This window comes from Patagioenas fasciata, chromosome 3 (assembly GCF_037038585.1).
Source record: "Patagioenas fasciata isolate bPatFas1 chromosome 3, bPatFas1.hap1, whole genome shotgun sequence".
In the NCBI taxonomy this organism is placed as follows: Eukaryota; Metazoa; Chordata; class Aves; order Columbiformes; family Columbidae; genus Patagioenas; species Patagioenas fasciata.
Genome location: NC_092522.1, coordinates 39,989,292 through 40,003,078, shown reverse-complemented (window position 1 = coordinate 40,003,078; position 13,787 = coordinate 39,989,292). Strand labels below are relative to the sequence as shown.

The following is a 13,787-nucleotide window of genomic DNA, read 5'->3' as shown; positions in this document are numbered from 1 at the left end:
TTGATAGCTTGAAAGTGAATTGTCTATGCTAATATTTCATGTTGCAAGCCTGGCAGAACTGGATGGCACTTCCATACATTTGAGAATTGATTCCCATAAATCTTCTATCTTTCAATTATAACAGATTTCTTGCTCTTGAGTTGCATATAGTGTATTAATTACTCTTCTGTAGCTTTTTTCTGGTTTTGTTTGGATATCTTTCTTGTCTCTTCCATGCCATTAGGTCTTATCAGCCTTGCATACTGGTGTATTTGAAGTTCGGGAATCAGTATTTTCAGTTTTCTGCCTTCATAGGCAATGGTGTCTAATGGGATTGGGGAGAGCTCGAGTTTTTCCCACATCAGAATTAGTGCTGGAAGTCATGCTAAGGGATCAGACTGTTTTTGAAGATCTTCAACATGAGATTTAACAGCCTACTCATGCAATTTTTTCTACTGCATGCTGTCCTTGATGATGATCTTTTTTCCCTAGTGTTTAGCCTGTATCATTTTTGCAGATTGGAGTCATTACTGTCCTTTATAACATGGCAAAGAGATTGCTTCAGAAGAGGAGGGGAAGACAGAGTGTATTTAGGTACTGTCCTCCTCCAACCATTTTTTTTTCTTTAGCTGAGTATTTCCAGTCCTTTTAAACTTTCCTCAGGGGCTTTTGAAGAAAAAAAACCCTTCCTCTCCCCTCCCAAAAGACCTGCTCAAGTTAGTACACATGGTTCTTAATGGGATACTCAAAACCAGGTACAGTAATCCTACAGGTGTCTTTGAATGGAACAGAAGAATTCCTTAGCAGCTCTGCAGTCTCTGCATACTGTGTGTGTACACACAGTGGGATGTTTGCACTTCTGAACAGGAAATTGAATCTGGTTTATCTTCTGACTCACAAGAACCTCTTTTACAGAACTGCTGGCTAACTGATTTTTCTTCATCCCATAATAGTGCATTTAATGATTTCTTGCTATGCATAGAAACTTTCACTTGTCCCTATTCAATTGCATTTTATTTTTTCGTAAGCTGGGATGGAATTTTACAGCTGAAATCTCCAAGAATAGTCTCAATTCTGCTGGAGTGAGGTTTTGGGGGAGCTTTCTTGAGGACATTTTTCAAGTGTTCTGAACTAGTATGTTTAGAGCTAACCCTTTCTGTGCAACCCAGTGATGAGATGAGGAGGACTGCAAGTTGTTTAGTTTCTCTGGTATGGCTTTGTTTTCTTAATTGCTTTGACTATTCAGGTATTGTTCAGCTGTGTCCTTGTGTTGTGATTTGCTGTCCACGGTTGTGTCTGTCACTCTCTCTGACTCCTGCCAGAGTACAGGATACATTCGGGGTACTGAACATTTCAACAGGTTGGCTTTCACTGCAGGGGCCAAGTCTCTGACATGTTCCCTAACTTGTGCAAATGCTGCTTTCCTGGAACCAGTAAGTGTTTTGCCAGAAGGAAGCTTGGGATATATTTGGATGGATTTATGATTCTTACGTTCTGTTTGTATAACCCACCAGGTTCTTGAGTCCAAGTGAATTACAGATTTTAAATACAATTCAGAATTAAATTAACAGTGTTTTTTGTGGGTTACCTGTTGTCTTCTGGAAGTATAATGATGCTGGTTCCCAGTTCTCTTCTGACTGATTTAGTGATCACAAAGTCAGTGGTCACTGTTTCAACCTAGTAGTGCATACCATGCACCAGTAGTATCCCCAAACAAAATAAAAGGGCAGCATTAACTTTTGCACTTTTTTTTTCCCCCTGGCGCTTGACTATAGCAACTATGGTATCTTTGAAACAGTTAGGAATGCACCTTTAGAAGGTCATCTTTGGATGTTCTAGGAGAACAAATTCCACCTTTGTGATACAGAAGGAAAGCCACCTGACAGGTTTTGAAAAGCGTGCATATGCACTAATAATTTTATAAGCTTATACTGTAAAACTGAAGTTCATTATAAACTTTTTTATAGAAGCTTTTTAAAAACAAATAGGAAAAGAAGTGAGATATCTCAAGTTTAGCACAGTATTTTTCTTGGAAAAGTGCTGGATGGAGTCTTTCAGGAAAGCAGGAATTGTGATCTCTCTTGTAGTATGGATAAAATGGTAAGGATGTTTTTTACTGCTGTTAATTAGTGACGGAAGTTCACAGACTTGGTATGAGAACCAAGGTTTTGTTTCCTTAAAACTTAACTGTACCCAACCATCTACAGAATAAGTGAGAACTTGGCATAACTTTCCCTTAGAAAAACCTACAACTTTCTGAAGTTCTTCAGTGTTTCTCCTGCTGTGAGCTGTAAAACTGGCAGATAGTGCAAGTCAGCATGTTGAACTTCCATTGCGTGAGGGTTTGCTCCTTTGTGAGCTGTTTAATTTCAAGTGTTATTTGCTAGAACTATTTTTTTTTTCCCCTCCACTCTTGGTATCTACTTGGGATGTGCTGTTCTGCACTGGGGGTGAGTGGGTTGGGGCTGAGAGGGGGATGGTGAAGGCTTCTTACTGGATCTTAGTGAGAATGACCCCACCAACAAATGAGTTAATGACTTAATGAAATAGTTGTTTGAATAAGATAGAATAAGAAGAGAAATATAGATAGTGACAAAATCTCACATCCCTTCAGATGCTGGGAGCCCTGCTGTTGCGCAGCATCACCCAGACCCCAGGTGGATTTTCCCACAGCACACTTCACAGGTCCTGTCCGTGGAGAGGTTCTTTCCTGTTGGTCATTTGAGCTGTTATTTTCCTCTTTTTATTCTGTCTTGTTGAAACAACTATTTTTTAAGCCATTTGTTGTCTGTCCTTTCCTACTGAGATCCAGAAAAAACCATACCGACTCTCTCTGTGTCTCTCACACATCCTCGCCCTGCGCCTCTCACACTCTCGCTCTCTGCTGCGCTGCGCCTCTCTATTGCTCTATGTTTCACTCCCCTCACAATTCAGAATATGTACCTGCTGGTTATGCTTTTATCTTGGGTTTTTATTACATATATTATCTCAAATTTGTTTGTTTCAGATTACCTGGATAATTTGTCTAACAGGGTTTGACCTAATGCTGGATGCTGAAGGACAGACAGTCTGTAATCAATTTTCAGAAAAACTATGGAAAGCCTACCTTAGGATTTTCTTCTCTATCTAAATCCTACTGATTAGGTTTTTTGTAACTTCTGAAACTGGTAACAGCCCTTCCCCTAACTTTATATAAAATTGAGCATTCCTTCTTGGTGACTTCTCTTGAAATGGCAGAATTCCTGTAGGTATATCTGTAGTGGTGAATAATGAGCAACTTTCTTGGATGATTTCAAGCTTCCATCAAGACATTGTGTCCATTGAAAGTTTTGTACCTGCTCTTTTGTCTGTTGACCTCTTCAGTGTTGTAATTCCGGGTTTGATGAAATAACGTGAAAAGTGCCTTAGGTGAGTTCAGTGGGGAAGTGATTTTTCAATTCTCAAATATTGAACTTTGAAAGGAAGTTTATGGGACCTGTACAAATGAGGTAGTGTAGGCCTTCAGTTGACATGATGGAATATTTTCTGTTTAAAAGCATGATTTGGGTTATGGAAAGTGTCATAATGGTTATGATTTTGGGTTTCTATTGAGGTTTCGTTAGTTAATTCCCTTTTAACCTCTCCTCCCCGTAATATGTTTTTTCTTTGATGCCATTTACAATTGGAGTCAGTATTATTGTATTTCTGTTTTGCATTTACCCTGAAAAAAAATTCTAGTAGTGAAGCAAATTGAGTGTTCCTGTATAATCTTACTGGTTTCAGGTCCTGCATAATTACTGTCATAATTGTATGGCACTTCAAGTCTGTCTTCTGAGTTCAGTTTAGCAGTATGCCTGTCTAAACTTTCTTCTTTTGTTGTCTGATGATTTTAGGTGGGGAACTTCATTTCCTTCAGATTGGAGGGACCTGCGATGACATAGATGAAGCTGATATACTTGTAGATGGATCCCTTTCCAAAAGTGTAGAACAGTCATCAGAAGGCACCAAGCCCTTATCTAACCCTTCTAGTCCAGGCATTACAGGTAAATTGCATGTCTTTAAATGTCTCGTAGGTAAAAAAGCTTTTATAGTTTTTGGAAGTTGCATATAAAGATGATTTTGAGTGAGTTAATAGCATGCTGCTTTCTACTTTTTTGCTGCCCAAAGTTGGAGTTCTGTAGTTCCTGTATGTCTGTCACTGGTTACATACAACTATAACACTTTAGCAGTTCCTGATTAAAAAAAAAAACCTTTTGTGTAAGTGTGGCAGACAGGGAAAAACCAATAGTTGTGCAGACACTGAGCTTCCCATATAGTTTAAATAGGTTTGAGCTCTTTACTTGGAATTAAAATCACATGTTCATTATGTAAAATTGCCTTAAAGTTAATAAAACTGTAAAAAACATGTATTCAACAGATCTCCGTTGCACACAGTGAAACTGATGCCCTCTGTAGTTCAAGCACTGCAGTTGCTGTTGATAAATTAAGCTTATCGTGTGAACTCTTGGAATTTTTCTCATTTGTGGTTTGTCTGGGTCGAGCTATGCTCAAATTCTGCTGTCATTCTACTAGTTTCTTTCCTGGAAAGGTTGTCTGCCCTTGGACAGCAAGAGGTAATTGTTTCTAGCTGTCCAAATCCTGTTTTCACCCCAAACATTACATTTAAGTATTGCCTTTACAGCAGTTCTCATACACCAGTCCTGTCTTCCTGTCTTCTGCCTTTGGTAGTATCCTGGTCCACTTAGGTGCAATAAGGAATTGGGTGAGAGGGCAGTTCAAAGGGGAAAAATGTGAGCAGCTCCTCCTGCTTGTAAGGGAGAGCAGTGAGTGTGCAGGTTATGGCAGCTCCTGTGCGGGCCTCTTGACCTTTTCTCAGCCCTCATCAAACGTGTTGTAGTGTAGATAACTTGTTACTAAAACTTAACAACAAATGTAATTTTGCTGATTAAGTGGAAAATTAGAGTCATACTGAGATTTATAAAGTGTATGTATACTTATAGTCTTGCTTTGAGTTTTAAATGGAATTGTTTATGAGGGAGCCGTAAAACTGTTTAGTTTTTCCTTTTGTTTTAACCTACAATTGTTGAAGATACAGACACAAAACACAATTATTTTAGTTGGGTTGGAATTTGGAGGTTTTGGTCATGTCTGTTGGTACAGAAATAGGGATATACTGGGAACAGATGACCTATAATGTAAAATAAAAGAATAAATAATATAAAGCATGAAGGTAAAGCAGTGGTACAATGGCAATAAACCATTCATATAGCTGTGACTATTTCAAAGAAGTGATGTTAATTTTATTTGTGTGTGGTGAGGCATGTTTTTCCCTGCAGCTACAGAGGACAAAACCAGCTGGGAGAGGACTGAGTGGCAGTACAGGGACCATTTTGAATCATGGCATCTTTGTTGTCACCAGGCTGCTTGCTGTCTTTCTCCCCAAACCCCGGCTTCCTGCCAGCCTTGTAACACTTTAAGTTGTGTTGTGCTGTGTTAGTATGACCCTCGATTTTACTCCACAAGAGGTGATCAAAAAAGGAAAGGAAAAGATGTTTTTTGCCATGCGATTATATGTAAGCAGCAGTAAAGGGCTTTCTGTTGTCTTCTCTGCTTTTTAATTTCTCCTGCTCCTCCCCTTTTTTCGCCAAAGCAGCCATTCCTAAAGTTTGAAGACCGCTAGGTAAAAAACTGTTGAACATACATGAGGGAAAGAAGTCTGTGGCTTTCTTCTGCACCTTCCTTCTTTTGCTAATGGCAAATAAAGCAATGAAGAGAATTTGAATATCCAGGACATAGGTGTGCATTGATAGATACATTCCCTCTGCAGCAGATTTAAATGACTTCCAATCAAATGGTAACTTTGGTAACTTTGACTAACCTGATGAATCAAATTGATGATCATTACTGTTTAAATTCTGCCAGTACTCTAGTGGCCATTTTTTTCCCTTGTTTTACTCCTCATCCAGCTTTAAGTATAGGCTTGAATATGTCTTATTGAAACAAAAAGGTTTTACTTATGTATAGACTTCAAATAACTGTATCTTTAGACTACGCACAAGCTGCAGATCCTCCTTTAAGTAGTCATATAATTCAGAGAGTATAGTATTGCTTGAACTTGGTCTGTAATGTTTTCAGAAAAGCTGTTGGATATACAGTAATAATCAGATAAATTGAGTGCTATTTTTCTGTGGCATCAAACTGAGCCACTAAAAGCTGTGGGAGAAGCTTAATAGTCACAGGAAACCAGTGCTGAAATGAGAGGGCAAGAGGGTAAGAGTTGAAACCAAATGGTGGTTGCAGAGCTCTTACTCTGAGCTATCTGGGTTAAGGATACTAAAGTCAGTAATACTTGATTCTTAGCGTATAATGTGTGAATGATCGCTAGGGCTGTGCAAACATCTCCACTTTGGGGGAAGAAACGTGTGTGTCTTTCTACTCTCAAGCTGTGTTCTGGTTTTGACTGGGCTTGCTTTGCAAGATAGTCTCTAGGTTCAGACTTTACTGAGTGGGTGGTATTTGTGCCAGTGGTTTGTGAATTGTTTTTTTCGCTTGGGGTGGTGACAGTAGAAGTCAGGTAGCAAACTTTTCTCCTTTTGAAAAATGTAATTTCTTTACAAGTAAAAGATTTTCTTCAAAATGCATTTTTAAGGTAAAATGGTGAAAAAGTAACAATATCGTGCATATCCCTCAAGTTTCCTTTTTTTTTTTTCCTCCAGATGAAACCTGATTATTTTTAGAGTTTCTTTGTAATGTTTCTTTAGGTGTTTATCTCCCTGGGATATTTTAATTTTCAGTACTTCCTCAATTAATATCGTTGTTTCCTCAAGACAAGACTTGAATATGAAGACAAGAAGACAAAATACTTGTCTAAGCCCAGTGTCTTTTAAGTGTATTACATAAAGCATGTTTGTTTTTCACTTATCCCTCTTTTAAGCTAAATTGGAAGCTTTCCAAAACATTCTAGTAATCCACTGTAAAACAAGTCTATATTGATAAGCAAGTGCCAAAGTAATGTTTTAGACAGTGATAAAAATGTTACAATTGCATAGCAATTCCATATGTCTGTTTTCATGAAATATAAAACTTTCTTGGATTTTTGTGAGTCAATGGAGATATTAAAAAAATGTTTCAATCAGCTTTACAACATTAAAGTGTAGCTGGCTAACTACTTTTTCCTGATGCTTCTGGTTGAGTCCCAGGCAGCATGCTCAGAGATCTCAGTACTTAGAAAATTTATTCCAACTGAGCTGCCTTCAAAGGATACTGACTTCAAGGCTAGGGTTGTTTGGTTGCTTGTGTTTGGGATTTTTTTTGTTTTTGCTGGTGTCTTTTTTTTGTGGTGGTTTTTTTTTTTTTTTTTAAAAAAAAACCAGCTTCATATAACATTAAGTTGATTTTACCTATAGCAGTTTGGATATATCTCAAACTGTTTATAGGATGTTCTGGAAAAAATACCTACATATTGATTAATGTATATTCTGTAATTATTCAGGAGTTGATCTTCTGGTGGACCAGCCATTTTCCCTTGAAACACTGACATCCCTGGTGGAACTGACCCGTTTTGAGACCTTGACGCCACGGTTTTCAGCCACTGTCCCTCCCTGTTGGGTAGAAGTCCAGCAAGAGCAGCAGCAGAGGCGGCATCCGCAGCATTTACACCAGCAGCACCATGGCGATGCAGCTCAGCATACTCGAACTTGGAAGCTGCAGACAGACAGGTAGGGTAGGGCAAGGATGCAGAAAGAAGCATGTCTGTATTGCTTAACTGGTTCGTGTAGCCTGTGTAGTCACAAATTTCGTGCAATTTAATTGTTTTGAAGTAGCGTGAAAGTTTAAGAAGATATACTTTCAAACATCATAATGCCTATTTGGTAGTTTGCATTATAGCACTATTGTGAGATTGCCAGAGTTGGTTTAGCAGACCTTGAAACAAATTGAAAAGTCGAGTTTTGAATTCGGGTATTTTTCTTTGCCAAATGTTGTCGTTTCATTATGTAATTAGACAAGCACATCCCCCAGAATTACCGATACTCTTGATTGTTTGTATGAAAGTCTCATTCACCTTTTTCACCTTTCTTATGCATAGGAACATTCTTAGTACTTTTTTTTTTTTTTTTTAATTGGAAAATGCAAGCTGTGGGTGCCATTATCACTATAATAATTAATTGTCGTAAATGAAATCGTATTGTAATTTATTTTAAAATGTGAGGATGGAATCTGGATTTATGTCTGTGCAGGTCAAGTTAAATCTTTATAGGTGAGACATTTAGTTAAGCCAGTATAGAGCCCTAGTTGTGCTAAAATGTAGGCAATATTTTCATTGCAATGAACTGCACGGACATGGTATATGTAGCACTTCCTAGTTTTTTATGCAGGGCTTTAGAACTTGGAATTCCTCTGGGATTCTAAGGGCCACAATGACAGTGTTGCAGTCACCTTCAAGAGTTGCTTAAAACATATCTGAAGTAGCTTTGCACAGTTTTTCTGTAAAATGCTTGGAGGAACAAAATATAGATATAAGTTGTGTTGCGTGCTTTACTAAGGGATGTATGCAATAAAGCACTACAGAACCTTTTGGGTTGGGTTGTCACACATCTGTCCCACTGATGTATAAGATTTGAATAGTAATGTGGGATCTAAATGCCCATACAGTGGAAAGAATGAAATAGCTGAAGGGGAGCTAGAGGAGCTAGAGTTTATATGTGGGGAAAAGAGCTTGTTGTATAAATAAGTGAAAGCTTGCATGTGATAAAGAAACATTCCAGGTGTGAAAACAGGTCTAGAAGGTAATAGTTGCAGGGCATTTCCAGGGCCAACACCTAATATGAGCTGAACTTACTGTTAAAAACGTGCAGTGCATTGTAGGCTTTAAAACCTTTGTTTATCTTGTGATTTTGCTTTGTGTAAGTAAAATGGTCTGTATGTAACAAATGGCAATGAGATGGTTCCTTGCAAACTTCCAGTTAAAGCTACTGATTATCTGGTGTGTTCAGCAACAGCTGAAAAGTAAAAAGCTACCAATATGAAGATACAAGGAAGCAAACAGGGAAGGCAATAGATGTTAATTAGAAGGTGATAGTTAGGAATTAGTTTACGAATATTGTCTCATTAGAGGAAAATAATTATGCCTGCTGCAAAGTAAAACAGGAACCTAAAGCAGTAAAGTTAAAAGTTTTGGTTTAGTACTGGAAATCTTTGACAACTGCTTAATGACTCATGATGAAAGTGATTAAATTACAGTTTCATTGTTCATAAGGTAGTATATACAATATTAAGATCAAGTGCAATGTTAGTGCTTAATTAAAAGTTATCTGGGAAGAAACCTTTTGACATCTGGGTTATTTTGTTGGTCCTTAATATGAAATTACTTTTATCTTCCCTTAGAGTGTCGCATACTGATTCCTGTCAAGATGTGGGATTATAGGGCTAGATGGATGAGTAATGCAATTTGATATGGTAATTCTTTTGTTTCTCGAATAGATAGGAGGAGATAATTCTGTAAATGTATGTTAGGCAATGGCCTTTTATTAGATTCACACTATTTCAATGCTACTTTGTTTTTTTTAAAAGGCTGTGTAACCAAGACAAGTGAAAAAACAGAGTCTGTTTTACCTTATAAATTATCCAAATATCAGTGTTTCTCCTTCAGTGGGAGAACTGAACTATGGGAACACTCAGACATAAAAAACCCACCTGCAAACCTCTCCCTGTTTCACACTGGGCTCTGTGTTCTCCAAGCTAGAGGAAGGGCTGGCTGAACATGAACCAGCAGCGTGCCCAGGTGGCCAAAAAGGCCAACAACATCCTGGCTTGTATCAGAACTCGTGTGGCCAGCAGGACTAGAGCAGCGATCGTGCCACTGTACTCAGTGCTGATGAGGCTGCAGCTTGAATCCTGTGTTCAGTTTTGGGCCCTCACTACAAGAAGGAACCTGAGATGCTGGAAAGAGTTCACAGGAGGGTGACCAGGCTGGTGAGGGGCCTGGAGCACAAGTCTGATGAGGAGCAGCTGAGGGAACTGGGGCTGTTTAGCCTGGAGAAAAGGAGGCTGAGGGGAGACCTTATCGCTGTCTGCAACTACCTGAAAGGAGGTTGTAGCATGGAGGGTGTTGGTCTCTTCTCCAAGTAGCAAGTGATAGGACAAGAGGAAACGGCCTCAAGTTGTGTCAGGGGAGGTTTAGATATTAGGAAACATTTCTTCACTGAAAAGGTTGTGAAGCGTTGGAACATTGCACAGGGAAGTGGGGAATCACTATCACTGGAGGTTTTTAAAAGTTGCGTAGATGTGGTGCTTAGTGACATGGTTTAGTGATGGACTTGACAGTGTTAGATAAATGGTTGAGCTCGATGATCTTAAAGGTCTCTTTCAACAAAAACAATTCTATGATTCTGAGTTTTTAGTGATAAATTTGCTAGCAAATTTACTTTTTCCCTGGAGTTGTAGGATAAATTTTTATGATATTTACCTGAGTGTTTTGTGAAGTTAGCTGAAAATTCTTCACTGTTGCTTCTTAGATCGTAAACACAAGCTCTTTTTAGTCCGTCTTTTCACTTCTGTCCATCTTTCCTTCCAAAATCACTCCCTTTCTGTGTTGCTTGTTCTGGAAACCTGGTGTGCCATTTCATTGTGTTTACCTGGGATCTGTTAGAAGTGTTTTGTACTTGCCTGGGGGAGATATGATGTCCAGACAAAGTACTGTAAAAAATGCAAAGAATTAAATATAGTTGTACCAATTGTTAATCTATTTTTAAATGGTTTTCTGCACAATAATCATTGTGTAGCGTATTATTTGATTTAAAATACCTTTTTGTAATTTAAAATTTAGTAAAACATCTAACCAATATTTATAGCAGCATACTCAGTTTCTTAGTGAAATCAATTATGCAATTAGATAATCACAGACTATTGAAGTTACTACATTTAAAAAAATGTTTACTGATAAATTGAGAAGATCTGGAAGTGCAGTTATTTTTAAAATGTATACAAATGTGACAGTTGGCACATTATTAGTTTTATTGTAATTGCTCTTTGATTCAAACTATTTTTTGCAAACCTTAGTGTATCAAACTCTGGAACTGGTCATTGAGGGGTACTTATTATCTCAAGTTTACACTTTCCGTGTAAACCAAAGTAGGCTTCAAAAGGAAAATGACTCATTGAGATAAAGCTGCACCCATTTTGCACAGCACAGGCTTCTGAGTGTGCATGCAGTAAGAAGCATTTATCTTCCTGTATAAATTATTAAATATATTTAAGAAATTAATTTAAAACTAGTATTTTGAGTCTTCTAGACTCTGTACCTCTGGAAAGTGACATTATTTAACACTTGCCAATGGGGAAGGCCACCTTAAGAGACTGCAAGGTAGTTACTATCATGCTTTCATACACTTCACTGATTGGTAGATGCTTTTTTAGTGTGGTGTTTTGGTTTGGTTTTTTTCTCATTCTTTTTTCCAGGAATGAGTAACTGATTTTATATTACTATAGAAACAGTACGTAAGTTATGGTGTAGGGAATCTTTTCACTGCTACTTTTATTCAAATGTTGATTTGCCCTCTTATCAATTGGCTTTTAGCATGTTCTTTACAAAATGAATGTGGTTAACTGCAGCTCGAAAGAATTTTACTTCAGAAATTCATGTGGGTGTCAACTAACACAAAATGAGTTTTTCTTCTTGTTAAAAAAAAGTTGCATAGATGGAGAATGCCCGGGGTGATGTTGCCTGCTTGGTCTGAATTTCCTCTTAACACTGGGTTATTGTCGTATTTTTTTTTCACGACAGCAACAGCTGGGATGAGCATGTCTTTGAACTGGTTCTACCAAAAGCTTGTATGGTTGGACATGTGGACTTCAAATTTGTTTTGAATTCAAACATCACAAACATTCCCCAGATTCAAGTGACTTTACTGAAAAATAAAGCTCCAGGCTTAGGCAAAGTCAATGGTAAGAAAGAACTTCTTTCCCATTATTTTTTCTTTTCTCAAACGCCTTATTTTTTGTGATGTATATTAGAAGAATTGCTTGAAATTGTGTGAATATTTAGAGTTTGCTTATTTTCTTTTTATCCTATTTCTCAGCATCATGGTCTGTTTTCACTTACCATGTTTGAATGTAAATTTGGGAAACAAACTGGCTAAATCGTTTCAAAATCCTGAATTTTATACAGATAAAAGTGTATAGCTCAGAAAGGTTGAAGTGAATTATTATTCTGTACTGCTTGAATCCTACAGTACCTAAAAGAAGTGTTGTAAATCGTCCTGGAGATTGACTGATGAAACAAATGGTGTTCTTTTAAGTTCTTGATGTATTTTAAAATATTATAATAAATTATCCCAAGTCGCAGAAGGAAATTATTTGCCAGTGCCTCTTGGGTTCGTAAGAGAAAATAACAAGGCTTTTCTTTTTGAGGACAGTAGATAAAACCTGGGTTCATTGGGTATTCTCTCATCATCTGGCTCATTAACTAAGCAATGTGAAAGCTGCAGTATGATTTCACTTTTGTGCCTCGAAGCTTTGACAGGGTAGAGCAAAGCTTTGAATGCTCTTGCCTTGTGAAGAGTCCTAGCTGGACTCTGCATCTTACGAGCTCTCAGGGAGCCTGTGAGGGGGTAACATACATTGAAAAGCCACTTCTTTGATGTGGAAAAGTGTGTGCCTCCGTGGGGATTTTCCTGTGGCAGGAGTGTTCATTGCATGTCGTGCTACCCTGTCTGCGAGAGATGGAAGCAACTCTTCCTTTTATTGAGGCATTAATTGGTTATCTTTATCTGGCCACCTCAATAGTTCAGAGAAGTCTTGCTCTTGGATAATATTAAATTGGCTGCTGCATATAAAATGTGTTAGGGAGAACAGCAAGAATGATTATAAAAGCTATTTTTTTCTTTTTTCTATTTTTTTACATGCTAAGTAAGAGCACCCCAGTTAAGCAAGGGTAACAGAGCTGTCAATTTTGAAAATGAATACAGGCATGCCGAAGATCATTAATATGTGTTTATATGACTTCTCACTCTGCAGCATCTCCCAGAGTTTAACAAGAAAAAAAGTGTCCTGGAGATGCTCCTCAAAGAAATACTATAAACTGGTGATTATCCAAGAATAAAATATTCTAGCATAGTAATATTTTTGGAGAAAAACATGTTCTTTTAGGATACAAGATGGTTTAAGAGTTTTAACGGAAGCGCTAGCTGTGGCTGTAGGACAGCAGTCAACACATGTTCTTGCAATTTCTTACTTTGTTTAATACTGGAAGTAAAGCCTTAATTTTAACGTGTACCAGAATGTTGTCAATCAAAGCGAAAAATAGGACAGATAGTCCATGTTGCTCTTCCAAATTGAACCTGCTTTGTTTTCAGCATTAATTTTAGATTTCAGTCCATTTGCAGACCTGGAGGTCAAAATTAATGTGAAAACTCTCACCTTTGAAACAAAACAATAGAAGAAAAGCTAAATTGTGTTCCTTAATGTTGCAGTTTTAAATATTTCTGAGCAAACAACTGCATGAGTTGGTAATTTTTGAAGAGATTTGATTTGGCTGTGAAATAGATTGCCAGAGCTTTCTATGGATGCTTGACAGTACAGCATACTCATCACAAGATATGACAGAGCTCTTCCAGAAAGTGATATTTCACTACCTTACCTGCAGTATGATGGTATTTGCTTTTTTCTGTTATGGACAGGGTTGAGAATGCATGGAGTGGAGAGCAAAGTTATCTTTTTTTTCTTTTTGATTCAGTAGGATTGGGGCGCCTCAACCAACATCCTCTCAAGTGTCATTGCATTGCTGCTGTTTTCTACCTTATTTTAGTTTCTTGGATTTTGGAAAAGGACCT

At 37.7% G+C, this 13,787-nt stretch overlaps 1 protein-coding gene across 8 annotated transcripts in view; it reads left to right on the top strand.

Annotated features, from left to right (window-relative positions):
* BIRC6 (baculoviral IAP repeat containing 6) overlaps positions 1 to 13,787 on the top strand; it is a 181,105-nt gene that overhangs the window by 32,729 nt on the left and 134,589 nt on the right. For all 8 annotated transcript variants that reach the window (XM_071806174.1, XM_065835494.2, XM_071806171.1 and 5 more), the window contains exons 11-13: positions 3,852 to 4,001; positions 7,451 to 7,676; positions 11,741 to 11,901. In XM_071806174.1, the coding sequence (XP_071662275.1) occupies positions 3,852 to 4,001; positions 7,451 to 7,676; positions 11,741 to 11,901 (537 nt within the window). The remainder of the gene's footprint in view (positions 1 to 3,851; positions 4,002 to 7,450; positions 7,677 to 11,740; positions 11,902 to 13,787) is intronic.